This window comes from Eleutherodactylus coqui, chromosome 5, assembly GCF_035609145.1.
Source record: "Eleutherodactylus coqui strain aEleCoq1 chromosome 5, aEleCoq1.hap1, whole genome shotgun sequence".
In the NCBI taxonomy this organism is placed as follows: domain Eukaryota; kingdom Metazoa; phylum Chordata; class Amphibia; order Anura; family Eleutherodactylidae; genus Eleutherodactylus; species Eleutherodactylus coqui.
Genome location: NC_089841.1, coordinates 162,512,986 through 162,539,104, shown reverse-complemented (window position 1 = coordinate 162,539,104; position 26,119 = coordinate 162,512,986). Strand labels below are relative to the sequence as shown.

At 44.7% G+C, this 26,119-nt stretch overlaps 1 protein-coding gene across 1 annotated transcript in view; it reads right to left on the bottom strand.

Moving 5' to 3' along the window:
- CABIN1 (calcineurin binding protein 1) overlaps positions 1-26,119 on the bottom strand; it is a 116,116-nt gene that overhangs the window by 6,254 nt on the left and 83,743 nt on the right. The window contains exons 30-33 of the mRNA XM_066603571.1: positions 15,099-15,262; positions 12,888-12,984; positions 11,324-11,923; positions 3,315-3,389 (exon numbers count right to left, since the gene is read on the bottom strand). Coding sequence (XP_066459668.1) covers positions 3,315-3,389; positions 11,324-11,923; positions 12,888-12,984; positions 15,099-15,262 — 936 coding nt within the window. The remainder of the gene's footprint in view (positions 1-3,314; positions 3,390-11,323; positions 11,924-12,887; positions 12,985-15,098; positions 15,263-26,119) is intronic.

Sequence of the window (26,119 nt, the reverse complement as noted above, 5' to 3'; positions counted from 1 at the left end):
TGCAGCTGCCCGTTATATATGCTCTCTTAGAATTACAAACTAAATGCTAACAATCTACTTATGCCATGTTCCATTACATCATTCATTGTCATTTCTTTAGATCTCATGAGCATAAATATGCAGATTACAGTTTGCTTCTTAAAAGGGGTTGTCCAGTTGTAAACCATTGATGGCCTGTCCTGAGAATAGATCAATCAATAAATTAGCAGGGGGCTGTCAGAGTCAGTACTGCTGTATCTTGTCTCCACCTGAAGTATGGGTGGAGACATGCATCAGTGACAGGGAAATCCTTGGTGACACCCTCACATGTGGATTGGCTTCCAAAAACACACCTCCCTATATGTCCACCCATCCCCCTGGCCCTCAGCAGTGCTGACCAAAGTAAGATTTTCCCCCCGAGCTCCCTTTGCTCCCCTGCGCTCACCTGTCACAGGCTGCAGCCCGCGCTACATTGCAGCGACGCCGCTGTTAGTGTCCCCAGCCGTGCAGGGGGTATCAGTGCTGGCACCGCTGGGCGCAACTTCACTTACAGCCTGGGCATCCCTTCCCTAGCTCCACTGCTGTGACTCTCTCCCAAGCCATGCAGATGTGAGTTGCAGCGCCGCTGTCCCCGACCGTGCAAGAGTGTCAGTGCTGGCGGCACCGGCAGATATTAAGGATATTAAGCTCTGAGCCTGGGGATCCTGCTGTAACCCTACCCATAACACTAACCCTCACACTAAGCCTTCACCCAGCAGCCTAACCCTAGCCCTCCACCCAGCCTCTACCTCTACCCAGCGGCATAACCAAAAGCCTCTAGGCAGCACGTACTTTTGCCCAGGTGGGGACTCTGACACGGTCAGCAGGAGCGGACAGCAGCCGGTAGTAGTGGAGATTGCAGTCCCCCAGTCCCCAGTGATGTAGCGTACATGTCAAAGGGCATGTACAGCTGTCAGGCTGGCCCTTCCCACTGCTGTACCTGGCCTACCCTGGTCTCCACCCCATACGTCCGGGGGAGACAAGATACACTACGACGGTCAGAGTGTGCTCAGAGAAAGGCTGATTTTTGCAGGAAGCAAACGGCTCCAATCTCACTGTAGTGGCCCAATTTAGTATTGCAGGCTAAGTTTTCATCCATTTCAATAGGAACTTAGTCTGAAATACCAAGTGTGGCCACTGCAGTGGGAATGGAGCTGTCTGCTTTCTGCAGAATTCAACTTAGTACATGAATGCACCACCCAAGAGATCAGCAGGGGTCCCTGGCGATGCACCCCAATGATCTACGAGGACTTGAGGATAGGTCATCAATAGTTTAAAAATAGACAACCTCTTTGACCTGCCCAACAGTCATGTTAAAATTGGAAATACTCTCCCCAAAATTTCCCCTATTGTAGATTTTGAATTTATGTCTCATTTAAATATATTTGACGCAGAACTCAGTCACCCTGAGTGTATTTTTAACCCCTTTGTGACATAACTAATTTTAGCCTTGTTGTTAGCCGTTTAGTTGTTCACAACCCTAAAGGCGAGCTCCCTCCATGTTTTTCAGTTTTGTGCTGCTTCTTTAAGTTGTGCGATATCCATGCCAGTATCTGCTTCGGCAGTATCAGCCATTGTATCCTTTGGCGGCCAGGTCATCTTTTGCCACTGATCTGTGCAAGCATTTTAGATTTTTCTAGTGACTCTGCTCGCATTACATAGCCAAAATCCGTCAGTCTGAGTCCGGTCATCTTGGCCTCCAGTGATATATCGGGTCTTATACGGTTCTGGACTTCTCTGTTTGTTCCTCTCGCCATCCAGTGCATACGCAGCAGCTCTCGCCAGCACCACAGCTCCAACGCATCATTCCTCCTATCAGCTGTTTTCGCAGTCCAGCTTTCACATCCATACATGGCTATGGAGAAAACGGTGGTTTGCACTATCTTGCGATTAGTTGCTATACAGATATCCCTACTTTTCCAGATTTTGTTCATGTTTAGCATCACACTTCGCCCCAATGCTATCCTACGTTTTATCTCTGGCATAGATTCTCCAGCCCGGTCAATTTTTAATCCAAGGAAGAAGTAGTCTCGGACGCATTCTATGGCATCATTGTCGATTTTGATTATAATTTGATCATTTTTTGCAGTTGTCATAATTTTTGTCTTCTTTAACCCATTTAAGACCAAGCACAGTAAATTTACGGCCCTTGGTCCTGGGCTTTAAACCCAGTGATCGTAAAAATACAGCGAGGGTTTAAAGCCTCTGCTTCTGCAATAAATCAGAAGCATGTTGGGTTGTTAGCTGTTGGTGACAGCTGAGAACCCGTGGGAGAAGGCAGGAATGGTTTTTATCCCTTTCTGCCTTCTCCTTTATCAAGTATAAAGAGCTCAATGTGAACTATGTACTAAAGAGTGAAAGTGAAAATTGTTCTTCCACTACGCGATATCTTTTACTTCCCTGGCACAACAGAGCTACAGGGTCCTAGCAAACCCTGATCAGCTCTGCCAGTGAATTGTCACTACAGGGGATGTTTTCCCTCTGCTATACAAAAACACCACAAGCCCCCAGATGTACGGGTATCCTTACACTTCTCTTCCATGATATGCCACAGCTGGACAAAACCGAACTGCCAGGGAGCCAAGCTGCCTAGAAATGTCTTACTGCACATAACCTTTTGGGATGCTCCTTCTTGATTTCTCTGAGAATTATATTACCAGACCCCTAAAATAGTCCATAAGGGGGTGTAAGGTCTACGATACTATAGCCATGTGTGAATATAAACACTGTACCTTTAATTTCACACTTGGAACTGAGAACAGGACAAGGAAACCCTGCAACAACAAGTTCTAATCAGCTTAACTCTCTTCTTACAATACTAAATCCTTGCTTGCTGTTTTTCTGTATTTGTGTTCTGCACTACTACTGCACACTAATGTATGGCTTACCTTTATTTTTGGTTTTCTAAACGGTAAATGGTCACAAGTTGCCATCCTGCGAGCAGCCCCCAGTGTGATACAACTAATGCACGCATTAGTTATGGATTCTGTGTACTATAATGCTGGTTTGGTTAGAGACACAGTATGTCGCAGAGGATGGCATTGCTTCTTGGGTTAGCTTTGTGCTATGCTTTGAATTATTGGATTGCAGCTGCTTTATAAGGTATAGCCATTGGTTTCAGTAGCATATGCCACATCTCACAGATAGATGTGAGAACCACTGTTGTATGGGAATATGATAGAGGACACATACTGACAACCCTTACTGCGATATGCCCAGTTTCATGGGCACAGGTGAAGCATAATATTATATGTACAACTACCGGCATTGTAGCCTCGCATGCACTGGTCACTCACCTGTTTCTGGGCAGAAGCTCCCATCTGAAGTTGACAGAATTTAATAGCTTGTTCCAATGCAGCTCCTTCATCCACCTGAAAGACAGAACAATGCCTCATTATGTCCTCCCGTCATGCATCACCAGCTAGTTACTGTCTCACTCCATGATCTCCTACAGCTAGCCACTCGCCGGCAGTGCTACAAGAAAAGTGTCGGACGCTTCCATCCATGGAAGATGTACAGTTAGGCTACTCTCACGCTGCGCTTCTACTTCCAGTGACTGTTCAGGTTTCTGTCTTCCGTCGACAAAACTGCATGCGGATGGAACCCTGACAGTTCCAGAATGGAACCATGGGGCGTAGTATGTGAGACCTCTTCATTCTCCATTTCACATGGTTTCCATCTCTTGTCGGTCCTCAGCGCTTTTCTAGACTGACAGGGATAGAAACTATGTGAAATGAAAGTCAAAGAGGTCTCGCATATTAAACCCTATGGTTTCTTCCCTATGCGGTGTTCTCAATAGAAGATGGAAACTCGAGATGGAACCAGAGCTGGAAGTAAAATGTTAAAGTAGAGACTGATGATGAGTACTTCTGAATGTCAGAGACACTCACCCCTGCCAACCTACACGCTCAGATTATCCCCCTGATCATACGATGGGGTGGGAACATTAGATCATTGTAAAAGGGATTTCTGAGACTAAGGGCTGCTGTATATGGCAGAGCCATGGGCAGGAAGCCTTATTCAGTGTTCCCAAACTCCAGTCCTCACAACCACCAACAGGTCATGTTTTTGGATATCCTCAGTGTTGCACTGGTGATGTAAATTATTGTCGGTGCCTCACACATTGCCACAGGTGTTCTTAGCAGAGGATATCCTGAAAACATGAGCTGTTGGTGGTCCCTGAGGACTGGAATTGGGAAACACTAGACTAGATAGACGACATGTTTTCTTTTACTCCCCAACATAGTCGCTCTCGTCTCTGCTCCATTCATCTTCAATATCAAGCACACATGGACAGGGGGGCACTAAACAACATGCTTTTCTAATCCTTTACAAACACTTTGTTGCTGACTCTGTCATACACTGTATGAATACGAAGTGTTAGATAAGCGGTTATCTGTCACCTGTGAAACTGCCCTATCGGACCCTTATGTCTCCAATTTGGTTCGATAATGTGGAGTCTCCATTCACAAACATCGAACCTGTCTGGCAGCTAGACAGATCACTTCCATCTTGGGAGAACATGCATGCGTTGAGATGCAACCACCTGACTCTTGGGTTTCATGGATCCAATGTGCACACTTACCGACAGCCTGATCTAAACCATTAGAATTTTACAAAACTGCAGAAAGATTCAACCACTGTGATAAAAAACTATATACCTTTTTTCAACAAGCTGAAAGATTATTTCAGCGAGGTCATCAGTGCACCGGCCTGTTCATTGCAAGCAGTTGCTATACGATCATTACTTACAGGCAAGAGCAGAGAATCATCACGACCATTTACCAACTTCAGATGGAAAGCATAGGCACGTCTCATGCATGGATCCCAAATATGTACGTCTTACAGCTAAAGTGTGAAACTAATGTGTAATAGTGATATAAGTGATTACAATATCAAAGCAAAAGGATCATTTATTGTGGAAAACTGACCACTTGTAGGCAGGCTCTAGTACCCTGTTGTACCACCACTAGCTTGGATACAAGATGTGATATGGGTGAGCATGGGCGCTCTAGTACCCGGTTGTAACTCCTCTAGCCTGGATACATGATGTGATACTGGCAGGCATGTAGGCTCTAGTACCCTGTTGTAACTCCTCTAGCTTGGATACAAGATGTGTTATGGGCAGGCATGTGGGCATATAGGTTCCGTATAGTATCCTGCAGCATATCAGTCCTCATTTGCTATAACGGAGTCTCTAGATCCTGTAAACTCATAGGCTGTCGAAGTTGGTGTCACAGATGGTCCCATACAAGTTGTATTGGCAATAAATCTGGGAACCGGGAGGCCACATAAGTGTGACAATACTGTGGAGGCTCCTGTGGCCCTCTTGTTGTGTGCGGCTGAGGATTATCCTGCTGGAGAATACCTCTTGGAAGCCGCCATGAGAGGAACACATGTGGCTACGGGACGCCCTGAACATATTGCTGAGCTGTCATCGTCTCTCGTACCACTACTAGGTGTGACCAACTGTTGTGTGTGATGGCGCCCCAGACCATCACACCAGTAGTGAGGGGACAGTGTGCCGCTCCACAGCAAAGGCAGGATTAAGGCGCTCCCTCCTGGGTCTTCGGACACGAACATTGCTGTCGTCAGTGCCCAAACTAAACTTGGATTCATCTCTGAAGACAACCTGGTTCCACTCCATAGCATTCTAGTTTCATCAGTCACACCACCACTACAAGCAGAAGCGATGATGGTACAGTGTCAAATGCAGTACATGTAATGGGCACCGAATGTTCTTCAGACAAGTGCCTGGAAATGGTTCCGACAGACACCAGGAGCCTGTAATGATGGCGCCACCTGTCTCTGGATGGTGGACAATGAAACAGTTGTAGCTGCTCATGCTAGTCAGACGATCCTCTCTACTGGTGGTCTGTCGAGGGCGTGGGGAGAATTAATCGTTATGACCATCCAGACCAACCATTTCAATAACGCGCCCCCTCTGAAACTCTGTAAACTGGGTGAAATCTTATCTATTGAGTCATAGAGGCAAAAAAACAGGTCACCACACACAAGTAGCCTCTGAGAGCCTTTATCATACGCCAAGGGAGGAAACACTTTTGGGGCCTCAGGTGACAAGACCGTTCATCTAATCACACCACAACTCAAATCATTTACATATCTGCCTGAGATGTAACTGCATGTCGGGTTTTGCAGTAAAATGACAATTCCTTCTAGATGCTTGATTTTTTTTGATAGAGTGTAAATGCCACTACACACCAAGCAATAATGTCCAATACTGTAGGATACCCCTCCAGTGCTGCAGATCTGCCATCCCTCGATTTACAGCACCGACTACAGCGATGCCCCTTCCTCCAGTTGCCTGGATGCAACACATACAAAGAATCATACCACATATCTCAAGGGAGTGAAGCAAATAACATTTGCAGGGATTACCGGTGTAAAATTAGAGAAGATGCTCTTCAAAAGAGGAACTGAGCTTCGGGAGGGTTTACGCATTCAGTTTGCAGAAATTCTTCATGCACTCATATTAAGTAGAAAGAACTAAAGGGGAAAAACCGATGGACTGTTTTTTACCCTGGTCCTGTGTATACTGGTAATACTACAATATAGTATCTACAAGGCGATTCTTGGGGACGATGACCCTCCAATGGATATCAGGAGGCACGGCGAATACAGTGAACAGACACGATGTAACTCCACCACAAACTCAGGATCTGCCTAGAGTGTACACAGTTAAGCCCCCCTCACAAGGCAATATTACCATGACTAGAGCAGGGCTTTTAGCACCGCGCTAATCACGGTACAACGCTCTCATTTTTTAAAAATGGTACCACTTACACAGCTGCTCAAAGACAGCGCTTTTTAGCGCTGCCATTTTCGAGCATTGCATGCTCTATTTTTGGACATTTTTAGCGTTTTTAAACGCTGTGCGACGCTCATTATAGTGAATGGGCAGAATTTTCAGCACTGCTGAAAAAGCGGCACAACTTGGTACCGCATTTTTGGCAGCACTAAACACTCTAGCTACACTACGTGAGAAAAGAACAAACAAGTACACCCCTAGCAGGCGCTGTCCATCCCACTGCTCTATGGCGCTCCTGCAGGCTTCCTGTGCACTGGTCAGCACCGACCCGAGCATCTATTGCTGGTAACGGGGATTGAAAACTCCACCTCCAGCAAGAGATTGCTCCGATTGGTTCTTGAGCGCCTGCTCAGCCAATCAGAGCTGGTGCTTAATGCACCAATCACAGCCATTCATTGTAGCAAGCTGAGCATTGTGCCAGTAGTTCACTGTCCTGCTTTTCTTTTCCTTACTTCCCATGCTGAATTGCACAGTATCTTGTCCAATGAGCAGGGAAGCAGTATCTGATGGCCCGCCCCTCGGCTTTCTCAGGATGTTCAGGCATTTAGAGACATTTTGGCCGAATGGTTAATAAACCCACTGTAATGTGTGTGTGTAATGTATGCAAAGAGACACACACTGTAACAGCAGGAGAGGCAGAAACTGTGAAGATCATTTTCAGTGCCTGCAGATCTGTCAGCGTGCAGCCTGCGAGTGCAGAAGAGCTGCTCCCGTTGTTGCTATGAAAATGTTCCCGTGTCCTTTTTACTATAGAAGTTCTGTATCTAACCGACAAGGAGAGGATTGCAGAGAAGCTGGAAGGGAGACCCCTAGTGGCAGCTTCTTCAAACATGATTTACAGCGGTAAAGGAACACAATTTTTAATGTAAGTATATTACAGAAATAATAAGACTAACACAATCTAGTAGATCAGAAGTTTTCTAAAAGGTTAGTGCCCCTTTAATTTTTTTCCTGCTAGCAGAACTACAGATAAACTAAACCCTTGTGACAAGCGTTCCACTAGAGTAGGACACCCTGTCTAGAACTTATTTATGGCGGATCTTTCTAACCAAACTTGGACAACCCCTTTAACCTCATAGTGGATGCTCTGTAACACAACTGTAGCCTCCCCAAGCAGTATTTGTGGTACGGTACATTCTGTCCTATGTAGCGGACGTTTGTGATGGGGAGTGCAGAATAATCTCTGATAAAGTCTGTCAAGTAATCAGAACTGTCAAGTGATGAAGGAAGATCTTTATCATCCCTTATGTAAGGTTTGTCTGTGTAATGAGAGAGCAACTCAGATTTTGCTCCGGCATGTTTAATAGTGACAGCCACCATGATTTTCATGAAGTTGTCGCAGTCCACCTCCAATGATAACATCACTACATAGTAATAAGATCTTGTCAAAAGCTCTAAAGAACACGTGGGCAGCTTCTACCTGCGGATGAACCGGTTTCTCCTATTCACTCTCAAAACATAATTTTCCAGTGGTAGGAAAAACGGGGGGGAAAAAAAAAGTGTTCTTTTCGACTGTTAAGGTTTATGCCACTTCAACGAGTGTAAACAAAACAACAAATAGCAAGTATAATACACCGAGTCTTGCCACGGAGCCACAATTACCTCTGCAGGAGAGCTAAAAATACATAAATACGAGTGGGAGAGGTTGCATAACTGCAGATGAATGAGTTATACATGAGCAACCAAAGTAATCAGCATACCAAGCCAACAATGTATTAAGACATCTACGTTACATGCCGCTCTGTAAGAAGAGATTATGGAATTGCTTAAAAGACAATTCTTAAGTATCTTCTTATTACTGGAATAGCCTGCACTCGGCTGACACATAGAATGACATTTCACAGAGCCCTCAATAGAAATGAAGTAGTGGGTCCTCAGGGGTTCCTTCCTGTGCGGGTACAGATATACCTGCATACGACTTACCCCCGGGAGACTCGTTTACTTACTGCCGCTCCAGGGTCAGAAGCTAGAAAACATACGTCCCCTTTGGGGCTGACATCACCCGTGCCAGAAGTAAGAGGTATGAGTTCATTCTGATGTCTCTAGGGAGCGACCTACCTAGGTGGCTACCTACTATAGCACACCACTGCAACCAGTAATGATATTTTAGGATGTATTAGCATATTACTGCAGCATTGTGTGGCATTAGGAGAAGATTTACAAAAGCTACTAAAAAGGAGCAAGACTTTCCAGCTGCAATAAGCGAGACTGATTTATGAACTTTTGTGGCCTCTTTTCTGAGCAGGTATTAGCACTGATGTTCTTCACTGGTATGCCACATATTCCACAATGGGCGGGCATCGTGCTGTAGGGATGTCACGCGCCAAGCTGAATATTAAGGTTCTCAGCAATCTTCTTCATTCTGCCTCATGTATGTAGCAGTCAATCTGATGTCACCATTTGCAGATGAAATTATGAAATTTAAAAGGGCCACTTCAGTGAAAACACATTTTTCCATCCCTGCACCCCTCACCTGACTGCCTGTCACACTATGGAAATCCCCTATGTATTGCAGTCACTTCCATGCAGTACAGCCTCCTGTCTGATGCTTATCAGGCACCGCCTTGATGCTGAGATTTGTCCCTTCTTTCTCTTTCACTATTTTGTGTTATCAATCCCACGATGCATTAATTTAGCATCATATGCTCAACTAGGACTAGAGATGAGCGAGTATACTCGCTAAGGCTAACTACTCGAGCGAGTAGTGCCTTAGTTGAGTATCTGCCCGCTTGTCTCTAAAGATTCGGCTGCCAGGAGGAAGTGGCAGGGGAGAGCGGGGAGGAACGGAGGAAAGATCCCTCTCCCCCCTGCTCACTCCCGCAACTCACCTGTCACCCGCACCGGTAGGCGAATCTTTAGAGACGAGCGGGCAGATACTCGACTAAGGCACTACTCACTCGAGTAGTTAGCGTTAGCGAGTATGCTCGCTCATCTCTAACTAGGACCAGTACCATCTCTGCCTACTGGGACGGCACTCTAATTATTACTACTCTTTATATTCACCTAAAGAATACAGAAAGGAGGCCGAGCCAGGGGCGTATCTAAAGGCTCATGGGCCCAGGTGCAAAAGTTTATCATGGGGCCCCCAAACTTCTCTTAACCCCCTTAGCCATAACGTCTTTCATTATAAGGGGTCTTTTACACTGGCAAGAAAATCGTGTGATTTTTGTGCTATGTAGGAGTAAAAACGCTAAATTATGAAACAAATGATTTTCAATGGTTTCCTTCATATTTGCAATGTTTTTACTCATGTGATGTTGTGAGAAAAAAATCACGACATATCCTTTCTATCTCCGATGTGCATTTTAAAAAAATCTCCCATGTTTCCCTATTGAGCCTCCTTTTTATCGCATCGCAGAGCACGAACTTGCGATTTTTGTGCAAGGCAATTGCTAGTGTGAAGGAGCCCTAACCATGTGACAGGAACCTCTCTTCATCAGCAGTAACTGTGACAAGAGGTTCTGTGCCCCCTCTGAAGAGCTTGTATGATGGGGTCCATCACACAGCAATTATGTGGACTGAAAAACTGACTCCTTGAGACAACATAAAGCCAAATAAATCTTAGGTGATCCGAATGAGATCACACGACCCACGTGAAATGAAGAGCCCCAGGAAGTTGCAGATAGAAAGAAATAACTAAACAAGGTAATACGAGACGACTTCTATATACTGGGAACTAGTTACATAATGAATGAAGAAAATGTCACTGCGGTGGCTCTTTAAGCAATGTGCTGAATGGCAACTCCTTGAATTTTCCTTTCCCGTGTTTTTGGAGATAATAAGTCATGCTCTATCTTTTGCAAGTAGATATGTTTTACCCATAGGACACAGCCCCCAGCTTGTCACCGGCAGGTATTCTCACTTTTATATACGTAATGATTAAAACAAATTGGTTCAGCTGCTCTGTGCTGTACATAATTTGTAAAAATGCACTTCATGGGAGTTTTACATAAAAAAAATACTTATTTGTTTTCTTCCTACATGATCCATCACATTTTCAACATCCAAAAAACACTTAGGCCCAATGTCCACGGACAGATTTTAATTATAAAATCCACGCGGGAGATCTGCACCTGTAGCCGCACATAGGGATACATTAGCATCCGCAAGACAATTAAAAGCACACGGATCGCACGCGCAGGAAGAGATCGCAGCATGCTCCATTTTGCTGATGTTCTCGCGGAACAGCATCCATTGAAGTCAATGGAAGCCATCTGATTCGCGGCATAGCCACAGCTGTCACTGTGGACGTGCCGTGGATCCGCGGGAAAGGAGATTAAGAAAAAATAAATTGCACTGCGCATGCATCCGGCACGCTGAAGAAAGAAGATCTAGCCAGCATGGAGGAGACCCGCGCTGAATCTGGACAGGTAAGAAAATATATTTTTCTGTCCATGTCCGCAGGCACGACTGGATTCGGCTGCGGGACCATATCAACGCTACCTATAGCATCATGAACAAGAACAAACCTCTCACCTGTTTGATCAGCATGTACGTTTTGCACATGATATCTTCAATACTGGCCAAATCATACGTGGTGACTTTCTGACCCTGCTGCCAAACACGATATGCCTCAAGTAGCAAGTTTTTACTGCTCTCTGTATCATCCAAAAGCTTCCGTTTGCGACTGGCTCGGTGTGGAGCGTCCTCCGTTGGCTGTCCTGGGCCTCTGCTACCTGCAGGCAGATGATGTCTAGAACTAATACTCAGTTCTTCTAGCGACAGTTCTGGACCCTCAAGTCCCTTATCCTTGAGGATCCTAACTGAGTCCTTGCGATGCTGGTCCATACGTTTTTCAGGGTTGCAAGAATGGCCATCATGGTCCATTGGTTCTGAAGACTGGGGCTTTCCAGTCTCTTTCACAATCTTGATTTCTCCAGTTTCCATTGCCTGAGAAGCAGAGCCTTGTACTGCCTCTTTGCCCCCATTCTCAGAGGGTCCTGAAGCCACCCCTTCACCGAGAACCAAGTTCTTTCTGGGTGCTACATCCTTCCTGTCCTCTGATGCAGGCCGGCCGGTGACGTCTGTGGTCATGGAAGCTGCTAAGAACGGGCTGGGGTCCGGACTTTTGGGATCCTGATGGAAGACCGTAAATAAAAAAGTTTTATTCTCCACTTATTTGGGGAAGGACTGCACATACATCACTGTTCAGATCTTCATGATTATATATATATATATAAATATAATAGTTATTTCTTGGGAAACTTCAAAACAGTTGAAAAAGAACATCTCTCAGGAAAAGCAAAATATTGGGAATTTCTTTTCTCTCTAATAGGCCTATAACTTTTCCATATATGCCAAGTATCCAAATACATCACTGCACTAGACTTCAGACAAAAGGCATCAATACACAATCAACTACCTATGCCCAAATAAACACTTATGGCTTTCTAGATTGCAACAGCCCATAATACAGCAAAGTGACAATGTATTTGAGGGTGCTGCAGGGGAACTACAGAGGAAGTGTATGGCCAATAGCGACTTCAGCCAGCATTACCAACTCATCAAGAGGGGTTGCAGTAGGCAGAACTACACCAGTGTAATTTTCAGAAAGGTTTATTATGATACAACATACTCTTTCAGTTTCTCACCATTATAATTATAACTTCTGTGTTTCCTCCGAAAATAAGATCCTGTCTTATATTAATTTTTGCCCCAAAAGAGGCACTAGGTCTTATTTTCGGGGTATGACTTATTATACTTACCAGCAGGGACAGTCCAGGTCCTTCCGCTGTTCTCCGGAGCTCCAGCGTGCTTGCTGCAGTCCTTAACCACCCACAGAAAATCGCTTCCTGGTTACGGGATTCATAAATCCTGCCTCCAGGAAGCGATGGCTGTGATTAGTTCTTGAGCACTGCTCAGCCAATCAATTCAGCACTCGGTGAACCAATCACAGCCATCGCATCATCTAACAATGACTTACTATACATATCTGCCACCTTACAATGATGTGACAGAGCTTAGGACTGCAGACTCTGAAGCAAAGACCAGACAGTAAAAAAACAGAACTTGACCTAAGTAGCACTCTCCCCTTCCTTACCCCGGACAAGTCACTCAGCATGTCCTCCAACACTTTCACGGTAAGAACGAAAGCTCGCTGTGCCAGAACCTGACGATCCACATCCCGCAAGTACTTCCTGCAAACAAAGGAGCAGGTGTGCTGTTAACAAGCATGTAGCATACTATATTGTAAGTACGTAAACATTATTATTATATGTATCTTGTCTCTATTCACATGGTATAAAATTAATAAATGACATGATTTACAGCATGTTGCCACCAGGATTCCATAATTAGTAATAAAGTGAAATTTAATCCCAGTATTGAAAAACTCACTGGATATGGGGGAAATCCTTTTTTTGCCAAAATTCACTGTCGTAGAATGCGTGTAAATGATAATCTCAGTCATTATTACCTTATACACAGTTCTAGTTTGTAGGACAGTTCTAGTCTTGTTTCATACATAATCAACTTAAAAGGAACCAGTCAACTCCGAACAGCACCATAAACTAAGTTATAGTGATCGATCTGTTCAGAGAGGTGACAGAAAGCCATGAAATGTCTATTTTTTTGTTTTTATATCCGTCCGGATCCTGCGCTATCCGCTGGTGAAGTTTGTGAGGTACGAAAATCTGACTCTTTGCAGACCGCTGTTCACACACTCTTACATATAGACTTCCATGGGAGTGTGTGCATACAGTGGTCTGAAAATAACCAGATTTTTGGACTGTGCGCAGGCTTCACTAACAGACAGTGCGGAAACAAGGGAGAGGGTATGTATGAAAAAAATCCCCCCCCGACTTCCCGTCACCTCGCTGAACTGCACTGTGACTTAGTTTATGGTGTAGTTAGGAGGTGACCGGTTCCCTTTAACATTAAATTATTCACATAATGACAAAACGCTTCAAGTAAAACACAAATCTTTTGAACAATCTCTGAAATGTCCAGTAATTTATTCTAAGCTTCCTGTACAGGGGTGCATTATACTGCACTATGGAAACATGGTAACCATATTCTAGTTCTTATATCTGAAAGCCTTTGGTAAAATGAAGCAACATTCGGATTGGTCGCTACATGCAACTCCTCCTCTATCTTTTCTTTGCATTAATTACTTTGCTTAATCTTCTATATTCTTTAGCTAAAATGTGTTTCCATATTATTTTTGCTGTTCTTGCCCAACTGCTCCTTCCATTGAACTGAATGGAAATCATAAAAGGATTTAGCATGAGCTTTCCTACCTCCTACCCTTTCCCTATGCACAGAAGTCACAATTGTGTTCTGTGGAAGTAACACACTGACAGTAATGGCTGGGGGAGGAAGAAGTATGGAAGTGTATGAATACTTATGGAATATAGGTGCCCGCTTGACCAAGTAGTGCTTTCTAACCTCCAAAATGGTAGAAAATGGTTATAAATTCATGTCCCCTCTGGAGTACAAATTACTCATCTCATCTAACAAATGAAAAACTGAACAGACTAAATTAATGGAATAATGATAAGTACATCAAGTCTAATTATATTGGCGGAGATGCAATCTAAGACTGTATTTTGGTCTACATCTGTTTTCTGCCAATTAAAGCACATTTCATAATTTCATAGTGGTAGTTAACTTGAGGTTCGCTGTAAATTATCCAGGAGAAAATGATAGTGGAAAAGCAGTAGAAATGAGGTCAACGAACCATAAAATGTTAGAGATCTAACACACAGCGAGGGTCGTCAAGACTCGCAAAAGTTGCAGCTACAAGTTGCCAATTCTCCCTTCTCCATGAAAAGAATAAAAAAGGACAAGATTGAAATATCCCAACTGAACAAAAAGTGACCACAGCCCTGAATATAGCAGGAAAAGGGGAGATATGGTTCAATCCCAGCTAGAGAATGAGGCATAGATGTCTCACTGTAGAGTCGGGTAACAACAAGATACAGTGATTGCATCTGGGAACATTTCCCGACCATGATGATCAGCTTTAAAAAGGTAAATGATAAAAGCGAGATACATTATTCTGGTAAGCTCAATATTTTAGGGGTCTTTTATAAAAACTAGATTACCAATGTACCCTGCATGCCATGAGTACAGTGTTCCCTTACAACTGCTACTTTGCCTACACTATGTACGGAGGAGCAGGCAACTGAAGAAATTACCATAGGGGATGCATATTTTACGTATCTGGATTAAAACTGATGACTCTGCAAGTCTGAAAGTAAAAGGGTTGGGTAAATGTGCTTCATTAATAAATAGCGAGACTGATACTTACTTCCCCTGATCAGGGGTCCTCTGTAGCATGCACGAGATCTTCAGCAGCGTGTTGGAGTCTTTAAGTTGAGCCAAAACGTTCAAAAGTAGAACAATGGAACGGTTCATATGAGAAGCAAAGCTGCCAGGGCGATCTATCTCATCCACCGGTATCCGCCAGATTCCCTAAAAGCGAGAGAAGGTAAAGGGATTGTCCAAGTTAATTTATTTTTTTTAATTCCTGCTCCCCATGCTAAGATTAATAAAAGATCCTATTACTCACAGTCTGGCTCCTCATATGTCCAGTTCTCAGTGCTGGGTCTGTGTGCAGTCAGTCATCTTGTGTATGCGATATAACAGGCTGCTGCTGCCAATCACCGACTTCAGGGATCGAGAGTCAAGGTCTGTGATTGGTTGAAGCAGCCTGTCATGACCCATACACAAGATAACTGCAACCTGTAAACTCAGTGTCATAAAGGAGACCATAGGATGTGGCGCTGGAGCTGTAGGGACCTTTAATTATTTTTAGGTAAGGAGGCAAAGGAATTGGCTAGGTGGTGCAACTTTTTTCAAGGAGGCAACTTCTCTTTTTATAACATAACCAGCAAGAAAATGCATTTTGGGGCCTAAATTCCTTCCTCAATTAAGCTGGGATAGGTGCAGTGATATTCCAATTGAGGCTTAACTATACTTGCATGGGATAAAATGAGAAGTCACCACATAACGAATGCATAGGACACGCTCGGCCATAGGAAGAAGAGAAGTGGAATACCACTGTACCTATCCCAGCTTATACCCCGAAACATATTTTCTTGCTGGTTCTGTCAAATAAAAAGTTAATACTCCTTCTTGCCTTCTTGGGAAACTTGCATCGTCTTGACAAGTTTTTTGCTTCCTGACTTGCAGTTCATCACGATCACTTCGGTGAGCGTCCAACTGGTTGCAGAACTTCCATACAGTCTGATATGCATTTACTTTTCTTATCCACAGCCCTAACGATATACTTTAGGCCCACCACAGTTATAGTATTGCTCCATCCTCTGTTCTCTTCTGCATTTAGATTTTATTCTTTTTTAGATATGGGGAGCAGGAATTTGAAAAAAATTAACTGAGGCAACCCCTTTAAAAAGTTGTAAGAATACATTACATGTTTGTCCCTTGATATCCAGTCATTAGCAGTTTACTCCTGAGTGAAGAGTTGCTACAGGTGATCGGTCTGTAAAGTAACGGTTTAAGAACCCCAAGGACTTACTAACCCCCATGTGATACACTGGCACATGCAGACTATCCAAAGCCCAGGAGAAAATACCAGAAGATGCAACGGCTGTTAAAAGTGAGAAATCCACAGCTTGTCTCTGTAGCGTATGCCGTATAGATTGTATATGTACACCCTTATAAACCCTTTGAGTGCTGGAGTATAAGTGACAGACTTTATAATACAGGTATAGCAAGTACCGCTTCCAGGTGGATGAACACATTTATCATTTGGAAATACTTGAATACATTTGGCGTCCTGAGATCTTTTCAGCTAATCCTACCTCACGTTATCTTTGAAGCTTTCGCCTGTCTACACGGAGCCCCAAATACAAGGCATTATCTAGCTGGCTCTCCCTATCGTTTGCGGGTTAGTTAGATTGTGCCTAATTAGTAAGCCACCCAAACATCTTGATCGAGCTGGCGTGGGAGGAAGGGGTGTGGGAGGAGGGAGAGGGAGACAATGGGGGATAAAAGACTAGCGTATATTTATAATTCTCACTCTATATTTATGCAGCGCCAGATGCAAGGGTGCTACGTCTAAACATCACAACAGGAATCAGAGGGGTAGAGCCACAAAGTCCAGGGAAGTATAGTAAAACACATGTCCCGAAAGCAGAACGCCGGTCATCTGCTGAGATGTTTAATCCAGGAGACCCGGGTGGCTTTATATATTGGTCACAAAAACCTCACCTGTGCCCAAGACCTAACCTACATATGGCCGGCAGCACATCCAACATCCACATGTTTACCTGCGTCTTAGTCTTGTTGCGTTTCCTTCATACTTCAGCCTCAGTGAGATCATCTGAATTCTTGAGAAACCACTCAAAGCAATGTGGCGATGTTTAGTTACATGAGAAGATGTGATGTGACAAGAAGCTCGGAGGACTTGGAGTTGTAGTATCTGCTCCCTGCACTGCTAGAATAAGGCTGAATAAGCATCGTTACCTGCAGATTTATGGCCTCAGCAGGTGGAATGCAAGTCTGAGCAGATAACTTCCCATATTATTTACTAACGGACGCCGTGACGAGTCACATTCCTCACACACTTGTTATACCAGAACAGAAGAACTTACACTACGTTGCTTCAGGGTGCAGCTTTCTTCTCTACGCGTCATCCAGGCATCTAACATACTGGCTGGCCATCTAGTTAGCCTTCAATCTGCTGCTTGCTAGCAAGTTCTACAATTACGTGATATCTGTTGCATACATTTCCAACTGGATACAAATTCCAGAAATATTGTCAAGTCTGGAAAGAAAAAAAAATCCCTACCGCTCAATCTCCTAATTTTATGGCTATTCTTCACAGGTTGATAAGCTCTTGTGGACATACTTGTACGAAAGACCATGTCATTTGCCAAGGGAAATGCATCAGGCAAAATGCGAGCCGGATAACGCAGCTGACTGGCGACAGCACAAGTGCTCGGCAGCTACCTGCAGAACGCTGGCAGTGCGTCCAATTGGCGAGGAGCTGAGCACACAAGTGGGGGAGGAGGACATGGCCAGGTTTTGGAATCGGTTTGGCTTTTGCCTGCTCTCAGACTTGAAAGGCATCAGTTCCAGACTTTAGGGAGCTAAGAGAGTCCAACGCTGCTGAATAATTCATTCTTTTCCTGTGTCTGCACCCGCAGAGAAAACCAAATAGCAAACACAGGAACACAGCCAGCCCTGCTACTAAAAGGGAGGGGAAGGGGGAGAGAGATAAACAGTTACAGCAAGAAGACATGAAAACTAGAGAAGGAGCGGGAGGGAAACAGGAGAACATGAGGCAAAGTGAAAACAACAGGAAAGGATCAATGTGTGCAGCACGAAAAGAAAAGGTCCACCTTGCTACTCCCTGGAGCACAGATTACCCCGACTTCCGCAGTTAGGCTCGGCCTTCACCCTTCTGTCATTACACAACTTTACAAAGTCTAAGAAGAGCTATTTATAGGGCAGGAGGAAAAGTCATTCCGCCAAACGAGGAGAGGTCCCCCTCCTACACATCAAGTCCTACATACTCACCGGCAGCAACACACGAGTGCCACTTCATTCAGCGCCATCGTCAGCCGTAATGCTTTAGACGAATGTATACGTGTGTCCCATTGTGCGCCAGTTCTGAACTTTGCTAGACAACCTTCCACGGTGCACGCCTCTCATACATTAATCTACTATCGCAGAACACAATGGCCAGTCCTTCACCTGCTGTGGCCATATACAATATCCTATGCAAACAATATAGCGAGGTGTGACCCATTTACAGCGATACCTTGTGTGTACGTGTCATTTTCTTTCTTTCTTGCGATTATGCACAGGCAGTAACACACGGCGTCAATATCTGTGATGAAGGCGGAAGAAAAAAAAAGGGGGGAAAGGAAGGAGGCAGCAGTAACTCACCATCACAGTAAAGAAAGGCCCCTCCAGTCGCACATCCCTGACAATGACTTCAGGCTACTCTAGAGTGGGGTGCAGCTGGCAGGGAGGGGAGGTGAGCAGCGCAGGCCTGGCACAGCCTAGGAAGCAGCACCAGGGGCTGAGAGGAGCAGCAGTGACAGGCTGTCTGTATCTTGCACAGCCTTCCGCTTCACACCCACGCACTCCCCTCTTTCCTCCTGACCCTGCACTAGTCCAGCTTGTTAGTGTGTGTGGATCTGTGTGTATGTGAGCTTCCTTAGCACCACCCATAGCCCCGAGCAACCAATAACACACAGCCCGTGTATCCTCCCACATGAACACCCACGCACACAGCCACAGAGCTAATGCACCTAGCAAGCTGTGTACATACAGTGTATACAAACAAGCCTCGGTATATGCTGCATGCCTTCCACTACATATAGCATGCTGTGCACACACGGGGCCCGTGTACATAGCACAGGTCATTCCCAGGGACACTACGGATGCACACAGCTTGCTAGTTGCATTAACTCAGTGACTGCGTATAAAACACATAGGATTTGTAAACTACGTAGCAATATACGTAATAGTGTATGCAAACACCTGCCTGCTCACAACACTATGTAAGGTAACATAGGGCTACATCAACTGTATCCATATCTGACACAACCCCCGCCCAATATACAGGTAAGCACACAAAAGGATTTGATTTGCAAATTCAGCGACCGCTATCCGCATATATGATACGGGGGCATCGACTTTTGCCAGTTCACTCACATTTGCGGGCAGGAATTGCGGATTCCGCGAGCAGGAGAAAAATGGCAGCGTGCACTATTTTACCGTAGATTCGGCATGTATAAGCTCAATTGAGCTCTATAGGTGCGTTCTATCTACAGAGCATACGCAATTACATTGCATATGGATGCGGATTCGTACGCACGTTGCTAGGAGACGAGATAACAAATGGTATAAAAAAAGCAGGAATTTGTGGGCAGACCACGCAGGATAGTCTGGGGAGCAACACCCCCATCCAGACTGTCTGCAGCCTCCGCTTGTTCTTCTGAGCTCTTCCCCCACAAGAAGAAGGGTTTAGACTACTTCCAAAATAAGTTGTATAGGGGCTAATGCCCACGGACGGATTATTGCTGTGGAATTCGTGGTCAGACACCTGCCGCAAATTCCACAGCAATGTCCATCCATAGACAGGCTGTGGTAAACGATTCTCCCCTGCCGAGTGGAAATCAACTGCGATTTTCCATTTGCGGGGGAGAATCGCAGCATGTTCTATTCTGTGCAGAAAAATCGCATGGACGGCTTCCATGGAAGACATCCATCCCGCGATACTTCCGAGGAGAGAACTACGGAAGTACCGCGATAATCTGCGTCACTGCCCAGTGCCAGCGCGTCATGTGCTGCACTGCGCATGCACGCCAGGTGAGACACTCACAGTGGATCTGGAGAGGTGAGTATAGAGTATAGTGATGGTGAACCTTTTAGAGACCGAGTGCCCAACCTACAAACCCAAAACCCACTTATTTATCGCAAAGTGCCAACACGTCAGGGGGTGAGGCTTATCACGACCTATGATTTTTAGCTCCGTCATTATAAAAAGGTCAGCGCCGCTTCAAAATAGACAGGGTGCAGATTTTGACTGCTTTTTGGATGCGGAAATACTGCAGAATTTGCCACGGAAATTTCGCTGAGGACATTCTGCAGCATTTCCGCCACGTGTAAACATACCCGGCAGTAATAGTGACCCCCCCCCCACTGCGGCCCAAGCGGTAATAGGGACCCCATACAGTGGCCCCAGCGGTAACAGTGACTCCCCACAGCGGCCCTAGCTGTAATAGTGACCGTTCACAGCGGCCAAAGCAGTAGTAGTGACCCTCCACAGCGGCCCAGCGCTAATAGTGACCCCTCACAGCAGCCCTAGCGGTAATAGTGACCTCTACAGCAACCCCAGCAGTAATAGTGACATTCTACAGTGGCCTCAGTAGTAATAGTGACCCCCCACAGCGGCCCCAACAGTAATCGTCACATTCCACAGCGGCCCCCAGTAGTAATAGTGACATCCCACAGCTGCCTTCAGTAGTAATAGTGACATCCCACAGCTGCCCCCAGTAGTAATAGTGACATCCCACAGCTGCCCCCAGTAGTAATAGTGACATCCCACAGCGGCCTCCAGTAGCAATAGTGACATCCCAAAGTGGCCCCCAGTAGCAATAGTGACAAACCAAAGCAGCCCCCAGTAGCAATAGTGACAAACCAAAGCAGCCCCCAGTAGTAATAGTGACATCCCACAGCGGCCCCCAGTAGTAACAGTGACATCCCACAGCGGCCCCCAGTAGTAATAGTGACATCCTTACAGCGGCCCCCAGTAGTATTAGTGACATGCCACAGCGGCCCCACTAGCAGTAGTGACATCTCACAGTGGCCCCAATAGTAATAGTGACATCTCACAGTGGCCCCAATAGTAATAGTGACACCCCCACAGTGGCCCCCAGTAGTAAAAGTCACATCCCACAGCGGCCCTCCAGTAGTAATAGTGCCCCCCTAAGACCCACATACTTCCCTCCTCGAAGTGCCGCTGCTCATGGCGCTGATCCCGGGTGCACACTGTGATGTCAGTGCGCTGCTGGACACCTCTTCCCCCGCTCTCGTCGAACCTAAGAGGAGATGTCAGGGGAGGAGGATCTTGGCTGCACACTGACGCCACAGTGTGTGTGCCGGGATCAGCGCAGCTAGCTGCGCAGCTGAGGGAATACCGACAGGGGAGCCATGGTCCCTGACGGTATTCACTACCGTGGTGAACGGCCAACAGCGGCGCATGCCAGCAGGGAGGGCTCTGCACGCCGCCTCTGGCACGCGTGCCATAGGTTCGCCACCACTGGTATAGGGTCTCTGGGGGGCGCCGGGTCTGATTCAGCTGAGATATTTTGCTGGCAGAATCCGACCCGGCCGTGGGCATGAGGCCTAAACCAGCCATGCCTAAAGAGCAGTACCCAGTTCTGAAGGCTCTCAGAGCAACTCTCACCACAACCGCACAAGAGAGTGAGCGATAGAAGGGTGTTTCCGGGGGGTTGGACAACTTTCTGATGTCATTCTCTGCTTCCGTTTGTTGTTCCGCGCGGACGATACCCTGTCCTTAAATGTACATCCGCACAGAAAACTGCACGCAGACGTGACCACACACAATTCACTTCCAAGATCATATGGTCTTCCTCTTGCGGATATCTGCGAGCAGGAACTGACCAATTCGCGTGAGACAGTTTTGAAAGCTAACCATACATGTTCATTTTCTGTTGACAGAAACCATTGTGTTCACTGGGATTTGATGACCATCTAATGTATATGGGAGCCAGAAGTTCCTTCCAGATGTCCACTGTTGTAGAAAAAGAGGATTGGTGGGTTTTAAATGAAGGAATTGGGTCTGATAACTTTATATCCTCCAGCCGGCAGATTTCCAATTTCTGACCCTAGCTAATCTCAGTTTATTCTGCTTTTCAATGTAGTAACTATGATATTCACATGATCAGAAATATCTTCTACATATACTATATTTAAAATAAACACCAATGGCTTCAAAACTATGTGTTTTCAGCATCCACCCCTACAAGGAGGATTAAAAAAGACTATTTCATAGAGATGAGTAGTAGAGGTTTAGCAGTTAACCAATATAGGATGTGGACACTCTGCTAGTAAGTTTTTGCTGCCACAATACACAACAAGTAATCACACGATGTCACCAGCGGAGAGCAAATGCATGAAACTTGAACCCAAGACTGTAGGATCACCATTTATTAAACATATACTATATATATTATAGAAGAGCACAACCATTTCTGAGCACTCCAATGTAACACCTACACCCAACTTACAAAATGTATCAAAGTGGAGCACTATTTGCCAGATGGCCATTTTATAGAGACTTTAATAACTTGATCCTCCTGTAAGTCACTCTCGTATTCAGCAGCAATGCAGGATATTCATGCAGAGTGACAGGGACATCGGCAGTCTCATCCCACCCACAACCTTGCTAAATGTACCTGAGCTGCTGAATCACAGCTCTTAACTGGAGCTACTACTTTGCTCTTTGATAAGGTTACATGTAGGGATGGTGAGCTACCGAAGGCACAAGTACCAAGCCAGTGTCTGGATCTCCACCTGCCTTAGCATCTGGGATTCCACTAATGTGTATGCACAATGGAAGGACATTACAAAAGGATCATCGTTCCCTGGTGTCTTTATTATGTCTCAGTATCACACTAGCAGCAGTAACGGAGTGCAGCTCGGTAAACGTTCCTCCTGAATTCCAATACAATATTGCACCATCTACTGTACAAGCTTTCTACAACCACCCTAATATATATATATATAGACAATGTACGGAATAGCACTTCTTTTGGCCAATACTAGAGAAATTTGTATTTGGAAAAAATGTACTCATTGGTTATTATTGCTATATAAACAACCCAGGGCCATGTTAAATATTAAAGGGTCTTTATAAGCAGTTTTTCCCCTTGGGGTACTTGACAGGGTATCTTTTCTCCCATCTCTTCTTGGTTTTTACAGCTAATGGTTTATCCTTATATGTAGACGATATACTGTTAAACTGCAGCTTTCTAATACTCGTGAAGACTTGTCAATTGTGCTGGAGATCGCCAAGAGGTTTAATCTTTTTTCCAGCTTCTCAATAAACTGGAAGAAGTCTATTTCTTTCCCCACAGAAAAGCCCTAGGTTCAGTTGGCTACTCCTATGGTAGATCCAGAGTTTTATCTGTATTTGGGGGCTTTCTGCCTTTTCCAAAGTCAAAAATGACCTTAATTTGGATTTCTTGCACTTAATATGGGGTTATCCTTGGGTCTTCTCATTTTGGGACAAAGTTATTGAATTATTATCAAATGTGTTGGGACTGTCAATCCCTAGAACGCCAGAGGTCTGTTTGTTGGGCTTCCTCGTGGTGGATGGGTGGACACACTACCAGAAAGTCTTCCTGCGTAGCTCCCTTTTCCTAGCACGTATATGAAATGGATGGCCATTAAAGCACCCTCCATTATGCAATGGGAAGATATGGTAAACATTACCATGATGTACGAGCAGATGGTATAGAAAACAGAAATTGCCCCTAAAAGTTTGAGAAGGTGTAGAGCACTTGGTGTAATTCTTACCATAAGTTACTCGGTTATATATCTCCATTAAATGCCTATGATTGATTAATTTGTTGAGAATCCTTCTTATTACGGTATTATCTATATCTCGCTGCTGGTCGATTTGGCTATGGCGCACTCCGAATACTACATAACATTGATTTATGCACTGCTGTTAGGATTCTGTATAGTTTACCTTTTGATGTTTGTTTAGTACTTCAATAAAACAAGTTTCAAAAGAAGGTTGACCTTGATTAGAGTATTAAGCCATTAGTGAGTAATGCTCAAACTAAAGCTGCCATTTTCTAGGGTGAACAGAATTAGTCTGTTTAAAATGATTAGATTTCCAAAAATTATGTATTTATCTAATTCACCTATGTGGATTTATGAGGAGACTTTGAAGATACTTCAAGATCTTCTCAGTGAGCCATTATGATGGGGAAGGAAGCCTAGGATGAAATTATTTAGTTTAACGGATGGGTCATAATTTCTATATTATTGCCTTCCAGCTTCAGCATCTCATGGATTCAACCACCAACTTACCTTCATTTACACAGCACTTTCGAGTACTCTGTGGATTTTCGTCCAAGGTTTCTTTGTGAATCGTTGAAAGCAGTATTCAGATGGAACCCTGGACAGAACCATAAACTTTTGAGAGCCAAATGAAGACCAAATTTGTCTCTGTTTGACGTGGTGCCAATTAGCTGACTACCCCATTCACTTCTCAAAAATGACAGAAAACATATCTAACAGAGACACCTCTTGTCTCTGCTTGACTCAAAGTCTATGGTTCCATGCAGGTTATGTCTGAATACAGTTTCTGGAAATAGTAAAATGCGGTCTTCTGATGCATGATCAGATTGTTCTCCTTGGCATGATTTTTAAAAAAAAAAAATTGTTACAGCTTTTTTGGGGACTTATCTACGCTCTCCACTTTACCTCTATATAAAAGTATAATGGGGAGACTGTAGTTTCTTGCAAGACCCAATTTAAAAAAACATGGAACAACAACTGCAGACCGATAGAAGCTAGATAACAAAGATTATGCATATGAAATGTTAAAGGGAATTCCATGTCCAAGAATTCAACAAAAACACCCCCGTTCATGCAGCCTGTGTAAACCCATCCTAAGAGAGGACAATGCATCTCTAGACCGGAGAGAGGGGATGAGGGTGAGGTCTAATGTCCCACTATGCTCAGGCTTACCATTCAGTCTAAGGCTGGGTTCACACAGGGCGGATTTGCCGTGGATTTGCCGCAGCAGATCCGCCTGCGGCCGCTAATCTCGGGATTAGCCAGCCATGTGGACGAGGTTTCTCAGAAACCTCGTCCACACGGGACGGCTAATCCGCTGCGGTAAATCCGGTTGAAACCGCGGCTACAGCCGCCGCGGTTTCAAAAGAAGCAGTATGTCTGTTTACTTTAGTTTTTTGTTTATTTACGTCGCGGCCGCGCTCTCCTCTATGGGAGCGCCGGCCGCAACGGAAAAGCATGCGGCCGGGCCGCTTCAAAGCTGCGGCCAAACCGTAAGATTTCCGACGGGAATCCGCCCTGTGTGAACCCTGCCTAACAGTACTGAACAGTGTGCTGCTAGGTTCAGGCCCCAGTCGTACCCCTTCCTTCAAGTTTCCAGAAGCTGCATAGACCGGAGCAGTTTTGTTGAATTCCTGGACAACCATCCCATTTAACCAAAAACCTGTTCATTTACAGTTCCAAGGTCCTGAATGAATAGACCAAATTATTGATTTGTTTATTTACTTGTAACTCTCTCCTCTCTTTCTTCTTGATTGGGGTAGGTGATAGTGGGTATAAGGTGAGTTTATCACAGATGCATTTTATATTCTGTTTGTTTTGTATGCATCCTTACTTGGAAATATGATAGAAGACATTAATAGAAATAAATGCAGATAAAGTAGATTCTAATTATGACTTATTGGTAGGTTTACACTAAAATATTTAATACTGAAGATCCCAATGCAGACATATGCTCCAGAACCCCAGACAAAAATAAATTTACTTTCAATAGAATCTACAACAGAAGGCTTATATTAAAGCCAACATCTTAGAAGCATTTCCAGGGCTGATGAAACAAATAGACTGTGTGGTTGAGTGAGCACAATTTCTAAAGGAACTTGAAACTTCATGCCAAAGACATGAGACTTTCTTTAAAAGGAGAGGGTTTCACACCAAGTAAGGCTTTTTTCACGTTTGTGTTGTGTCTGTAATTCTGTCAGATTTGATAAGAATATTTTGCATTCAGTGATCTTC